Source organism: Nicotiana attenuata, unplaced genomic scaffold (assembly GCF_001879085.1).
Source record: "Nicotiana attenuata strain UT unplaced genomic scaffold, NIATTr2, whole genome shotgun sequence".
Lineage (NCBI taxonomy): Eukaryota > Viridiplantae > Streptophyta > Magnoliopsida > Solanales > Solanaceae > Nicotiana > Nicotiana attenuata.
The window spans coordinates 32,208-45,760 of record NW_017674945.1 but is presented as its reverse complement, the minus strand read 5'-3'; the positions used below and the strand labels follow the sequence as shown (position 1 = coordinate 45,760).

General features: G+C 34.6%; 1 protein-coding gene across 1 annotated transcript; it reads left to right on the top strand.

Moving 5' to 3' along the window:
- Positions 1–1,485: 1,485 nt before the first annotated feature.
- Positions 1,486–12,827, top strand: LOC109219491. Its single transcript, XM_019383956.1, has 3 exons — positions 1,486–1,674; positions 2,096–2,301; positions 12,205–12,827. The coding sequence occupies exons 1-3, from the start codon at positions 1,576–1,578 to the stop codon at positions 12,380–12,382; spliced, it is 483 nt and encodes a 160-aa protein (XP_019239501.1). The 5' UTR covers positions 1,486–1,575; the 3' UTR covers positions 12,383–12,827.
- Positions 12,828–13,553: the final 726 nt, after the last annotated feature.

Below are 13,553 nucleotides of genomic sequence, written 5' to 3'. Positions count from 1 at the left end.
ATTCTTCAAAAATACATTATTTTTGGAAGATCCGACTCGCATCCCATGATGTTTTAGAAGAATTCGAGCAACCTAATTTTTTTTTTTATAATTATAATCACCAAGCATCTTGTATGTGAGATTCTAATGCCCATTGAAGAGGAAGCGAAAAATGTTCTCTATCATCACTTCAATTATTCATAGTGCTTGAATTCGAAATTTTTAATTAAGTTAAAAAGATCTCATTTATCCCACCACACTTTTGGTGGTGAAGGAGAGTTTGTATAATCCTGTGTGTTCCTCGAGGAATTGCATTTCTTAATTCCTTTTAATTATTTTCCGTTTTTTTTAAACATTTTGATGTAATTCGAGAAAACTAAAATATTATTAACGCGAGAAGCAAAGATAGACAACATGCAATCCTCTGAAAATTGAACCAACAACAACATTATCTCAAGGGAATCCCGCATGGGGTCTGAAGAGGGTAATGTGTACGCAGACCTTACCCGATCCTCGGCGGCACAATAAGATCCTCTTAAAATTGAACCAGCACTTAAAAATATGTCAGGCACCCAAAATAATATTGTCTTTAAAACAAATTACACTTCTATATTTCTTCCTTTTTTTGGGATTTGTATTATTTTAGGCATCGAAGGTGCAGAGATGTGGGTGTTTAAAGTACTTAATTAAAGTTCAAGTAGTGTTTGGAGTTTGGACTAATTAGATCATGATTTCACTTGGAGATGAGTTGAAATTTTGTGAATGAACATCAATAAAAGTTTCTCATTTCAAAGCTAAAATCAAATAATGAACAAAATAGTACAACAAACATTGATTTATACACACTATTTCTAGTAAAAAAAAGACCGATGCATTAAACTTTCTTTACGCGTGGGGTCCGCATAATAATACATTTGCTTTGAAGTGTTGTGCTACGTTCGAGTATTAACTTCAGACTGAGCAAAAGGACATTTTTTGGTCACTCGCCGATTTAACCTTTCACTGTCATAGATGACTTTGCTACACTTTCTTAGCTGGTTTATACCCAACTTTTCTTGGTTCCCCACTAAAAGAGAATCCTAGATAAGAAGAAAAAAACAGTAGACAAAAAGGTAAATAAAACTAGAATTTTATTGTCAAAAAGAAGCTTTCCGTAGGATCAGCCATCATCCAACTGTCTCCTATAAAAGCTACAAATATTCACTCTCCGGTCCAAAATAAGTGATTTTTTGGATGTTTTCACACAAATTAAGAAATCCACCTTTTAGCATTAATTAACAATGGAATTGACCATATTAACCTTTACTATCTCACATAAACACTCCTAACACATATTCCAACACCATTTACTTCAAGGACAATGTAGGAAAAAAAATAATTAATTCATTCTTGAAATCTGAAAAAATCACTTATTTTGGACCACAAGAAAAAGGCCAAAGAATCACTTATTTTTGACCGGAGAGAGCAAAATCCAATTTCATACAGTACTATATTATTAAGCTCGCTACTTGTAATGTAGACTGTAGTCCATCTTATTTAACTCCAAGTCACTCTTTTCCCTGTTATTCTTTAAAGGTCTTTGAAGTTCAAGAAAAAATGGCTAAGGTATTTGGGATTTTTGCATGCTTAGTGATTGTGGCTTTAGATGCTGTAGCTGGACTTCTTGGAATTAAGGCCGAAGGAGCTCAAAACCAGGTATATCTCATCCAATGCCAATTTCATTATTGTACCAAAAATTAAATTGCAACAACCACAACATGCACAGTGTCGTAATTTTACCAGTCAAGTCTGACAAAAAGACCGTTTTCGATAGACCCTCGAACATAATCATAGTAATTTACTAAAAATTGCAACAAAAAAAAAGGGGGCTTCCTTCAAATCCTCCAAGAAATTTTTTCTATTCTGATGCCATTTAATTTTTTCTATTCGATTTAAATTATATACACTGATAGTGTAACAACTAGTTTAATATGTCTTTGTAAGTTATCCTTTATATCAGGTTCATAATTACTAATGTTTGTCGCACACAAATTTACTTAAGCTTACGGTAAGTAGGTTTTACACCGTCTAATGCATAGAACTTAAATTTTTTTTTCCTTTTTTTGTGGTTTGGAAGGAGAAACACCTGAAGCTATGGTTGTTCGAGTGTAAAGAGCCAAGCCATGATGCATTTATACTAGGTTTAGCTGCAGCAGGTCTATTAGGAGCAGCTCATATTCTTGCCAATCTCGTCGGAGGGTGCAGCCTCTACTGTACAAGTGATGAGATTCAGAAAGCTCCCCCAAGCAGACAATTATCACTCGCTTGTCTTCTTTTCACTTGGTATGTGATAAATTATACTCCATTCGTCTAAAAAAAAATGATACTATTTTCTTATTAGTTCATTTCAGAAAGATTGACACATTTCAATAGTTCCTTAATATAAAGCAATTAAAGTTACACAAATGTTATGACAGATTTAAGACCACAAGTTTCATAAATTTTACAACCACACAAATAATATAACTTATTTAAGACCACATATCTCAAGTCGTCCCTTGTTTATTGAAGGAGGGGATTGGGGCATTTTTATTAACGACTTATTATTATAAATCTAGTAGGAGTACTAATTAGGTTTGTGAGTTTTTTAAATCTTAGATGCCTCTTCTAGTGAGTTCAATATTTTGTTATTGGGCTATCTATTAACAGTTTTATTAGATGATAATTATTACTCCAACTTGTTTGGCTAAACTTCCAAATTTTGTTTATTTTATAAAATACTTTTTGTCAAAAATGTTTTCCCCAAAAAGTATTGTTGGAGAATAGTATGTGTTCAATTAATCAACTTAGAAAGCACTTTTGCTAGATGATTATTAGGACTCTTATTATGTGATAATAACTCTTGTAGATGATAATATTCGTATCTTTGGTAGATCATAGTTTCTTTTTACCAAAATAATTAATCTAATAGGTGATGTATTTATTTCAGGAGAGGAGCCAATATACAAGTTACGGATTCGATCGAATTCAGTAACTTTGGTTTAAATCCTCTTTGTCTTTAGAAAAACAATTGAATGTGTAAAATCATACTTACGGATTCTACCTATCATGTATTCTGCTCATCATATATAACAACATAATACTGGCTCTATGAATCACTGAGCTATTCACAAAATATTCACACTATCAAAATAGAAGCAAAATTAAAGTGAAAGACAGATATCTGATTCATCTTTTGTATAATCTATCTGGTGGATTCAGAACAAATTATATCGGGTTACGGTCACCACCATAAAGTAAACTTCATCGAGGTTTCTTCGAGCCCCACACCATTTTTGGAATGGGGTAAAGAGAATTGCTCCAATCAAGTAGTTTGTCCGTGATTTGAGGCGACAATTGTTGGTGTGACCGGCGAAAAAAAAAGCAAAAAAGAGAACAATTTGCCCATTTCATGCATTTACAATATGAGATTATTATACAATTTAGAAAGTTAAATAATAATCTATCACAAATTTTACTATATATATCTTGATTCTTCCAGAATTTTCAAGGAGACAAAAGAAAAGATCTCTAAAATATTTACTATGAATCTTTAAAATTCATTGAAGAACAAATTAATTACTTTGAATGGTTTGAATCTTATCTTGAATATCACTAATTAGATTTTTCTTTTTTCTAAGTTGGTTAACGTTCAAAAGTTTAGAAAACTTCCACCGGAGAGGAAGTGATCACCTCCGAACTTCCTTCGACAAAAGGAATTTCAACAAATTATAGAAATACTTTAGTAGTAGCTAATCCTTTCAAATTAAAAATCGAAAATGAAGCTATTACAGGCAAGGACATTAAAAATATTTTTGAACAAAATAATTATACAAACAAATATTAACAATCTCTTAGTGAATATTTTGATTACAAAACCACCTTCAGCATCTACTAGTTCTAAGCCAGCAGAAACCTCCACTTCTTCAATCCCCTTATTTAAACCTTATGAGATCCCTAGAACTTTCTCTACAGAACTTCGGGTTCACCAAGCTAAAGACTCTCCTCAGCTTTCTGATCTTCAACGTAGGATCCTAAAAATTGAGAAAACTCTGATAGCTCAGGATGCCCCAACTAACGATTATACTATACTGGTTCTCCGAGAAGTAGATACTGCCAAGAAACCAATTCACTGTTAGAGCAATTTCATGACAATCCTCCCCTAGAAGTTTTTTCGGTTATAACAGGATCTTTCAACTGGCGTCAACCTCAAAGACTCTATTATTTTAGAGCTACTCATCCCAATGTAGCCTTAGATGAAAGACCGAACATTATGCAAAACAATTATAATGCCAATAAGATCTATGAGTGGAACATAGATGGTTGTTCCAAATACAACATTCTAGCCAAATTACAGCAGATGACTGTGGTAGCCACTGCATATCAGACTTCTCATAACTGTTCTGACCAGCTTACTACCCATGTCTTAGTAGCAGGTTTTACAGGTTAACTTAAAGGATGGTGGGATACTCATCTTAGCAAGAAAGATAAGAACCAAATTCTCTTAAGTGTCCGAGTTGATTCAACGGGAGAACCAACCCTTAAAGATGGCAACCAACACCTTAATTTATACTATTATCAAAACACTCATAGGTAATGCAGATATCTTTAGGGAAAGATCTTCTAAGATACTTAACAACCTTAAGTGTAAAGCCATTTCTGATTTCAGATGATATAAAGATTCCTTTCTTACCCGAATCTATGAAAAACCATATAGAAACCTCCAATATTGGAAAGAAAATTTCTTAGATGGCCTACCTAAGTCTCTTAGAGATTTAGTTAAAGAGGAACTCGAAAATCAGTATACTGGTGATATTATTCCTTACGAACAAATCACATATGGACAACTTACCAGTCTCATTCAATATTTTGCTCTCAAAATCTGACGACATGATAACATATTGAGACAATTAGCTAAAGATAGAATGCAGACTCGTCGAGATCTAGGTAGTTTTTCTGAACAATTTGTCTTACCTCCTTGTAGTAAAAAGCCTCATAAGAGACGGCCACCTAAAGATAAGAAGATTACACAATATAGATCTTCTGCACCCAAGTTTAGGAAGACCAAACCTTTTCCCTCTAAATCAAAAACCTTTCCTAGTAAACCTAAAACATCAACTTTCCAAACTCCCAATTCTGGAAAATGTTTCAAGTGCAACAAACCTAGGCATATCGCCATGTACTGCAAGTTGTCTAATAAGGTTAGAAATCTTGATTTAGATGAGTCCTTTCTTAACCAAATCGAACAAATTTTATTAGAAGATAGTGACACTTCTGGTGTTGCTAATGATGAACTCAAACAACAATTTAACCAACTCGAGGATGATGATACAAAATCATCTTTATCTCAATCTAGTGAAGAGGACAAAAATAGCCAACCTAATATTAATGTTCTCTCAAAAGAACATGATACAATAAGCAATCTTCAAGACTCTGAACAAAAGAAGCATTATTCGAGAAATTCAAACGAACTATAGATAAACCTTCTACATCTTTCTCTAGTGTCTTTTCCAATCATCCTCAAGTTGCGAATACCTATAATATTACTGATATTCTCAGTAGATTCCCTTCCCAAAAACCTAAGGTAGTAATTATCCAAGATCTCCAAATTGAGATAGCATTCCTTATTAAGAAATTCGAGAAATTAAGGCTAGACAAGAACTGGACTATCTTGGTCTCCAACAACTCTTTATTAAATCTGAAGAGCCCAAACTAATTGAAACTAAACCAGTTGACCAAGAAGCTTTTATCAACCATCTCTCCAGAATTTCCATACGGTAATGACATATGAGAGTCATCCTAATTGCCAATAAATCCTTTACCTTAGATATTGCCTTATTTGATACAGGTACAGATCTCAACTACATACAATAAGGACTCATTCCAACCAAATTCTTTAAAAACACCAAGGAAGGCCTTAGAGCTGCCCCCAACGGAAAATTGGAAATTAGCTTCAAGCTCTCCAATGTTGAAGTTAGAACCTCTTTAGAAAATTCACCTTTGTCAGCCTCAAGTTCCTTTCGATTAGTAAAAGACGTTACTAATCTAATTATATTAGGAACTTCCTTCATCGAGGAGCCCATACCTTTGATGGTAACAAAATAAGAAATTCTAATTGAACGTATAGGAAGTAGAACCTTTCTTCCTTTTGATAGACCTCCGACTACAAAGTTCTTGTCTACTATAAAAAGTAAGGAAGCACATATCAACTTTCTCAAAAAAGAAGTAGCGTTCCAAAGGTTATAACAGCAACTTCGAGAATCTTCTCTCCAATACAAGATAAAAACTTTAGAAATCAAAATCCAGGAAGAACTTTGTGTTGATTTACCTTCAGCCTTCTAGAATCGCAATAAACAAATTATTAGGCTTCCTTACAAACCTGACTTTGATGAAAAAACCATTACCGCAAAAGCTTGTCCTATCCAGATGAATCATGAGCTAACCATTCATTATCAAAAAGAAATCAGTGATCTTCTTCATAAACGCATCATCTCTCCAAGCAAATCCCCTTGGAGTTGTGCTGCCTTTTACGTCAATAAAAACTCTGACATTGAACGAGGTGTCTCTCGATTAATCATCAATCACGCTCTCCGTTCTAGTTTATGTGAACCTATTTCCTTTTTGGTCCGTTCTAAAAAGAATGACCCCTTTCTAAATTTGGGAACAATTTAGCTTTAACTTCCAATTCTACCCTTAATAAGAAGCTTTTATAACCACACAAATATTCTGGACCCTTTTTTGACTTGTTTAAGACCACAAGTTCAAAAAGTCTTCATTTTTTCTTAAACTCCGTGCCCAGTCAAAGAAGTTCACATAAATTGGGACGGAATGAGTATAAATCTTTGAACAAAGCACTCCGCTGGATTAGGTATCCTATTCCGCTAGAGCAGGTGTTTGAGGATCAACATAATCCGGTTTAGTAAATCAGCTTGAAGTGAATCCTTTTTGTTCAGAATAGGATACCTAATCTAGCGGAGTGCTTTGTTCAAAGGTTTATAATTGATGACTAATCAAGAGATACCCGTTCAATCTTAGAGTTGTTATTAAATGTTAAAGGTTGTACAACTCCAAGAGGATTTGCTTGGAGAGATGATGTGTTTATCAACAAGATCATTGATTTCTTTTTGACAATGAATAGTTAGCTCGTGATTCATCTAGATAGGACGAGCTTTTGCAGGGATGGTTTTTTCATCAAATCAGGTTCGTAAGGAAACCTAACAATGTGTTTCTTGCGATTCCAGAAGGCCGTAGGTAAATCAGCACAAAGTTCTTCCTGGATTTTAGTTTCTAAAGTTTTTATCTTGGATTGGAGAGAAGATTCTCGAAGTTGCTGTTGTAACCTTTGAAATGCTACTTATTCTCTGAGAAAGTTGATCTGTGCTTCCATACTTTTTATGGTAGACAATAACTTTGCAATTGGAGGTCTATAAAAAGGAAGACAAGTTCTACTTCCTATACGTTTGATTAGAATTCCTTGTTTTGTTACCATAAAATGTATGAGCTCCTCGATTAAGGAAGTTCCTAATATAACTAGACTAGCAAGGTCTTTTACTAATAGAAAGGACCTTGAGGCTAACTTAGGTGAATTTTCTAGAAAGTTTCTAACTTCAATATTGGAGAGTTTGAAGCTAACTCCCAATTTTCCGTTGTTGGCAGCTCTAAGGCCTTCCTTGATTTTTTCAAAGAAATTGGTTGGAATGAGTCCTTTTTGTATGCAGTTGAGATCTGCACCTGTATCAAATAAGGCAATGATATCTACGGTAAATGATTTATTGGCAATTAGGATGACTCTCATATGCCATTTCTGTATGGAAATTCTGGAGAGGTGGTTGAGAAAAACTTCTTGGTCAACTGGTTTAGTTTCAATTAGTTTGGGCTCTTCAGATTTGATAGAGAGCTGTTGAAGAACAAGACAGTCCAGTTCTTGTCTAGCCTTAATTTCTCGAATTTCTTCCTTAAGGAGTGCTATCTCAGTTTGGAGATCTTGGATAGTTATTAACTTAGGCTTTTGGGAAGCGAGTCTACTGAGGATATTAGTAATATTGTAGGTATTCGCAACTTGAGGATAATTGGGAAAGACACTAGGGGAAGATGTAGAAGGTTTATCTATAGTTTGTTTGAATTGCTCTAGATAATGCTTCTTTTGTTCAGAGTCTTGAAGATTGCTTATTATTTCAAGAAGAATATCATGTTCTTTGGAGAGAACATTAATCTCAGGTTGGCTATTTTTTTCCTCTTCACTAGACTAAAATAAAGATGATTCTATATCATCATCTTCGAGTTGGTTAAATTGTTGTTCGAGTTCAACATCAGAAGTGTTACTATTTTCTAATAAAATTTGTTCGATCTGGTTAAGAATGGACTTATATAGATCAAGATTTGTATCCTTATTAGACAACTTGCAGTACTTGGCGATATGCCCTGGTTTGTTGCACTTGAATCATTTTCCAGAATTGAGAGTTTGGAAAGTTGATGTTCTAGGTTTACTAGGAAAGGTTTTGTATTTAGAGGGAAAAGGTTTGGTCTTCCTAAACTTGGGTGTAGAAGATCTATATTTTGTGATCTCCTTATCTTTAGGTGTCCGTCTCTTATGAGGCCTTTTACTACAAGGAGGTAAGCCAAATTGTTCACAGAAACTACCTAGATCTCGGTGATTCTGCGTTCTATCTTTAGCAAATTGTCTCAATATCTTATTATGTCGACAGATTTTGAGAGCAAAATGTTGAATGAGACTGGTAGTTGGCCATAGGTGATTTGTTCGTAAGGAATAATATCATCAGTACACTGATTTTGGAGTTCCTCTTTAACTAAATCTCTAAGAGACTTAGGTAGGCCATCAAGGAATTTTTCTTTCCATTATGGGAGGTTTCCATATGTTTTTAATAGATTCGGGTAAGAAAGGAATCTTTATATCATCTGACATCAGAAAGGGTTTTACACTTAAGGTTGTTAAGTATCTCAGAAGATCTTTCCCTAAAGATACTTGTACTACTTATGAATATTTTGATAATAGTATAAATTAGGGTGTTAGTTGAACCGAGAATGGTATGGGCATCCTTCAGGATTTTTTCTCCCGTTGAATCAACTCGGACACTTAAGAGAATTTGGTTCTTAACTTCCTCGCTAAGATGAATATCCCACCACCCTTTAAGTTTACCTGTAAAACCTGCTACTAAGACATGGGTAGTAAGCTGGTCAGAACAGTTATGAGAAGTCCGGTATGCAGTGGCTACCATAGTAATCTGCTGTAATTTGGCCAGAATGTTGTATTCGGAACAACCATCTGTGTTCCACTCATAGATATTATTGACATTATAATTGTTTTGCATAAAGTTAGGTCCTTCTTCTAAGGCTACATCAGGATGGGTAGATCTAGAATAATAGAGTCTTTGAGGTTGATGCCAGTTGAAAGATCCTGTTCGAATCGGGGAAATTTCTAAGGGAGGATTGTCATGAAATTGCTCGGGTTGTGAATGGGTTTCTTGGTCAGTATCTACTTCTCGGAGAACAGATACATAAGAAGTGTTATCTTTAGTTGGGGTGTCCTGAGCTATCAGACTTTTCTCAATTTTTAGGATCCCATACTGAAGGTCAGAAACCTGAGGAAATTCTTTAGACTGATGAATTTGAAGTTCTGTAGCGAACGTTCTAAGGATTTCATAAGGGTTAAATAAGGGGATTGGAGAAGTGGAGGTTGAATAAGCGAACGTTCTGAGAAGATGGTTTTGTTATCAAATATTTACTAAGAGTTTGTAAATATTTATTTGTGTAGTTATTTTGTTCAAAAATATTTTTAATATCTTTGCCTGTATAACTTCATTTTCAATCTTTAATTTGAAAGGATTAGCGAATGGAGTCTTGACGTAACTGGTAAAGTTGCTGTCATGTGATTAGGAGGTCACGACTTCGAGCCGTAGAAACAGCCTCTTATAGAAATGTAGGGTAAGACTGCGTACAATAGACCCTTGTGGTCCGGCCCTTCCCCGGACCCCGCATAGTACACCGGGCTGCCCTTTAATTTGAAATGATTAGCCTCTAATGAATTATTTCCATAATTTGTTTAAAATCCATGTGACCGAGGAAATTCAGAGGTGACTTCTTCTCCGGTGGAAATTTTCCAAACCTTTGAAATGTTAGTAGATTTAGAAAAGAGAAATTCTATTTGGTGATATTAAGTATAAGGTTCAAGCCACTTAAAGAAGTTAATTTGTTTATGAAAAAAATTCAAGGACTTATAGTAAATGTTTTGAAGATTTTTTCTTTCAGTTTCTTGAAAATTCTTACTAAACCAAGTTCTTTTTAAAAAGGTTCTCAAGAGAGTAAAAAGTTGCTCTGAGTTTTTCTTTATCAATTTGAAAATCTTTTTCTAGAACATCTAACTCAGCACCTAAAGATGAATAGGTAGGAGATTGAGGCCTTTCAAAGTTAGCTTCTGTTGTAGGTATTTCCACAGAGTATTCTGCTTGTGAAATCCTAGATTCCAAGTTAACAGTTTTGATTCGAGAAGGAAATGAAGAGACTGAGTGTCTAGCAGACTGGATCTCAGATTATACTGAAGGAGCAGTAGAGACTCTCTGACTAAGATATCTCTGAAAAGAAATAGCCGCAGAACCTGTAAATTTTGTTGGATCTGGGAGACCATGGTGTTTTCTGGCTTTTGGGCTGGAGTAGCTTCTTGCAATAACCAGTTTTGAGGAAAAGAGACATGATTCTAGGAAATCGGTTTTGGAATCGATAATGAGACCTCTGTAAATTTGTTTGGAAGAGAATAGTTTCACCTTTATGAAGTGTTTTCATGGCTCCAGAATTTATGGCTTTATACTGAATTCTATAAATGATAGCAACCGGGAGAGATCCAATTTTGGTTTATAATTGGTTGTTTTGACATTGAGTGTCAAGGAATCCATTATATTCGTGTTTTTAAGGGATACTGTAAAATTGGGAAAGCAATCAAAGTAAATTGAACCACTACAAAGGCTGGTTTCTACCATTCCTAGCAGTCTAAAAATCTAGAGTCTCTAAAGTAGAGGAGGAGAGATGTGTCTAGTCTCTTGAAAGAGGTTTAGCTGCAATTAGTACTAAACGAAAATGGAGGTAATTATATTTTCGCCTATAATTTTCTATAGACTTAGGACTTAAAAGTTTGATATCTTCAGGGGTTTAGGCACCTTGCTTGAAGCAGTGTCACGTGACACCATTTCGTCGATTTTTTTTTTTTTTTTGTAATCTACTAGTCTTACGGTACGCGCGCTGCGCGTGTACCTTGTCTCAATGAGTACAACAAAAAGAACTTCTAAACCTAAAAGGAGTACAAGATGATTGGCGGTGTTAATTTATAGAATACAAAAGCTTAAATTTGTTAACTTTAAAGCTGATTTCAAATTCTAAAATATTAGTCAAAGTATTAAATAAGTGTGATATATTTTTTAAAACAAAAGCTAGATGTAGAAGAAAATTAAGAGAAAAAAAAAGTATTAGAAATCTACTTAGCATAATTGTCCAAAAGATTATGGAGAAGTGGAGAAACAGAAATCTGAACCAATTTTATTTTTCATCTCTATTTGATTAAAGAGAAATTCATTTTCTTTCATCTCAATTCCTTTAATATTAATAATCATTATTGAAATATATAAACCTAGTGTAAACGTGAAAAAACTCAAAGAGACATAAGCATTAAATGTTTATTCCTAAACATTAGGAAAAGGAATGCATAGAAGTCCTAAATATTAGGAAAATACTTAAATGTCTATTTTTAACGATAAGGAAATAACTAAATGACTATTTTGTCTAGTGTGAAATCAGTTTCTAGAGGGTAAAAAAGACGAAGACATTTCGCTAAGGGCCTTCGTGCTTTTAATATAGTATAGAAATATAATAAATAAAATTAAAATATTGATAAAATATAAAAAATGACACCGCTTGTTGTTACTATTTATTCATTTGTTCATTCCTTCAAAATTGATACCGCTTACGAAAATTCCTGTGTACTCTACTGGATATCTTCATGATCTGACTCAAGATGAATGGTTTGTTCTATGGTTGAAATGTGATAGTCACTTGTCAAGGCCCATCTTGAAGATTTATAGATGGTGGATTGAGGATGTTTATGAATTTTCCAAACAGTAATTGATTGCTGCAAATCAGCAAAGCTAACCTCTTATTGTCTTTGTCTCACCATATTAATGTGTTCGAGTTCTGGAATTTCAGGATTATATTCGCAGGAGGAATGGGAATGCTGGTGATTGGGACAATGGCAAACAACAGGTCGAGAGCTTCCTGTGGGTTTGGACATCGTCATTTTTTCTCCATTGGTGGAATTTTGTGTTTCGTACATGCCATTTTTTCTGTTGCCTATTACGCCACATCTACTATGACTCTTGCATAGTCCAAAACCACCAATCTTATTCCTCTCGAGGTGGATTCAGATTTTAATTCTACAGGTTCAAGACTCGAGTTCTAACTACTGAAAGCTTCACAATTCCTGTATTTTCAGCAATTCCAGTGGATATGACACAGAAAAATCCAAGTCTAGGCTAAAAGTTATGGATTCAAATGAACGCATATCAGTAGTGCTAGACCCGCCCTTGCTTCCTCTTGTGTTCTCCTCACAATTTCTTGCTACAAAGTAACCTTACAGTTTACTCTACGAGGTTTTAAATTTTTCACTTCTCTTTTTCTTTGTTTGATCTTTTAGAGATTGGTAATATGCTGATAGAGTAACTGTCATTTTGCGTAACTTTTGCTTATAGATCATAGCTATGACAACTACTTTCGGTTTGGAGATAACTTATTTTATGGATAATCCAAAGTTGATGAAGTGTTTTAGATGATTTGTTTTTAGAGCTAATACTCTAAAATCCGTCTAAATTATACAACTTTTGTTAGTTGCCTACCTAAACTATCGTCTGTCCCCGAAAACTCCTGAACTATATCCCCCTTCATAATAAAACTCTTCATCGCTTATGTGGCATAATGTGTAATAAATCGCCAAATAGCGCGTGAAGGCAGAAAAATATTGGGTTTGTTATTTAATAAATAATAACAAAAGAGGTGTGAATGGAAAATGGTGGGAAAAGAAATGGAGGGATGACCCACGACCCGGTCCGGTCTAGCCCGTTTTTCTTTCCTGGATTAATTTAAATTCGTTTTAAATTTCCCGCAAAAAATTTCCAACAGCCGTGACTGTTCTGATTTCTAAAAGGTTGCAAACCTCTTCAGAGGGTCACACCTGTCCCAACAGCCATGACTATTCTGAAAGGTTGCAAACCTCTTCAGAGGGTCACACCTATTCCAACAGTCATGACTATTCTGAAATGTTGCAAACCTCTTCAGAAACATCACCAAGTTGGCTATAAATAGACCTTCAAATCCCAGAATATTTACTTATGAAATTTTCTGATTATCTTCTTCTTCTGCACTAAAATTCCAGTGTGTTTTGCTGCCATCGAGTGGTTCGCTGATCATCGGCGTTTTTGGTACCAACACTCCGGTGAGTTAAATCGTTCTATCCTGGGAGGATATATTCCATAACCTCGGGTACTTGAGGGGAATAATTT

Coding starts and splice junctions, on each gene's coding strand:
- LOC109219491 (XM_019383956.1), top strand. CDS start 1,576: ATGGCTAAGGTATTTGGGATTTTTGCATGCTTAGTGATTGTGGCTTTA. Junction 1,675..2,095: donor CCGAAGGAGCTCAAAACCAG/GTATATCTCATC, acceptor GTGGTTTGGAAG/GAGAAACACCTGAAGCTATG. Junction 2,302..12,204: donor GCTTGTCTTCTTTTCACTTG/GTATGTGATAAA, acceptor CTGGAATTTCAG/GATTATATTCGCAGGAGGAA.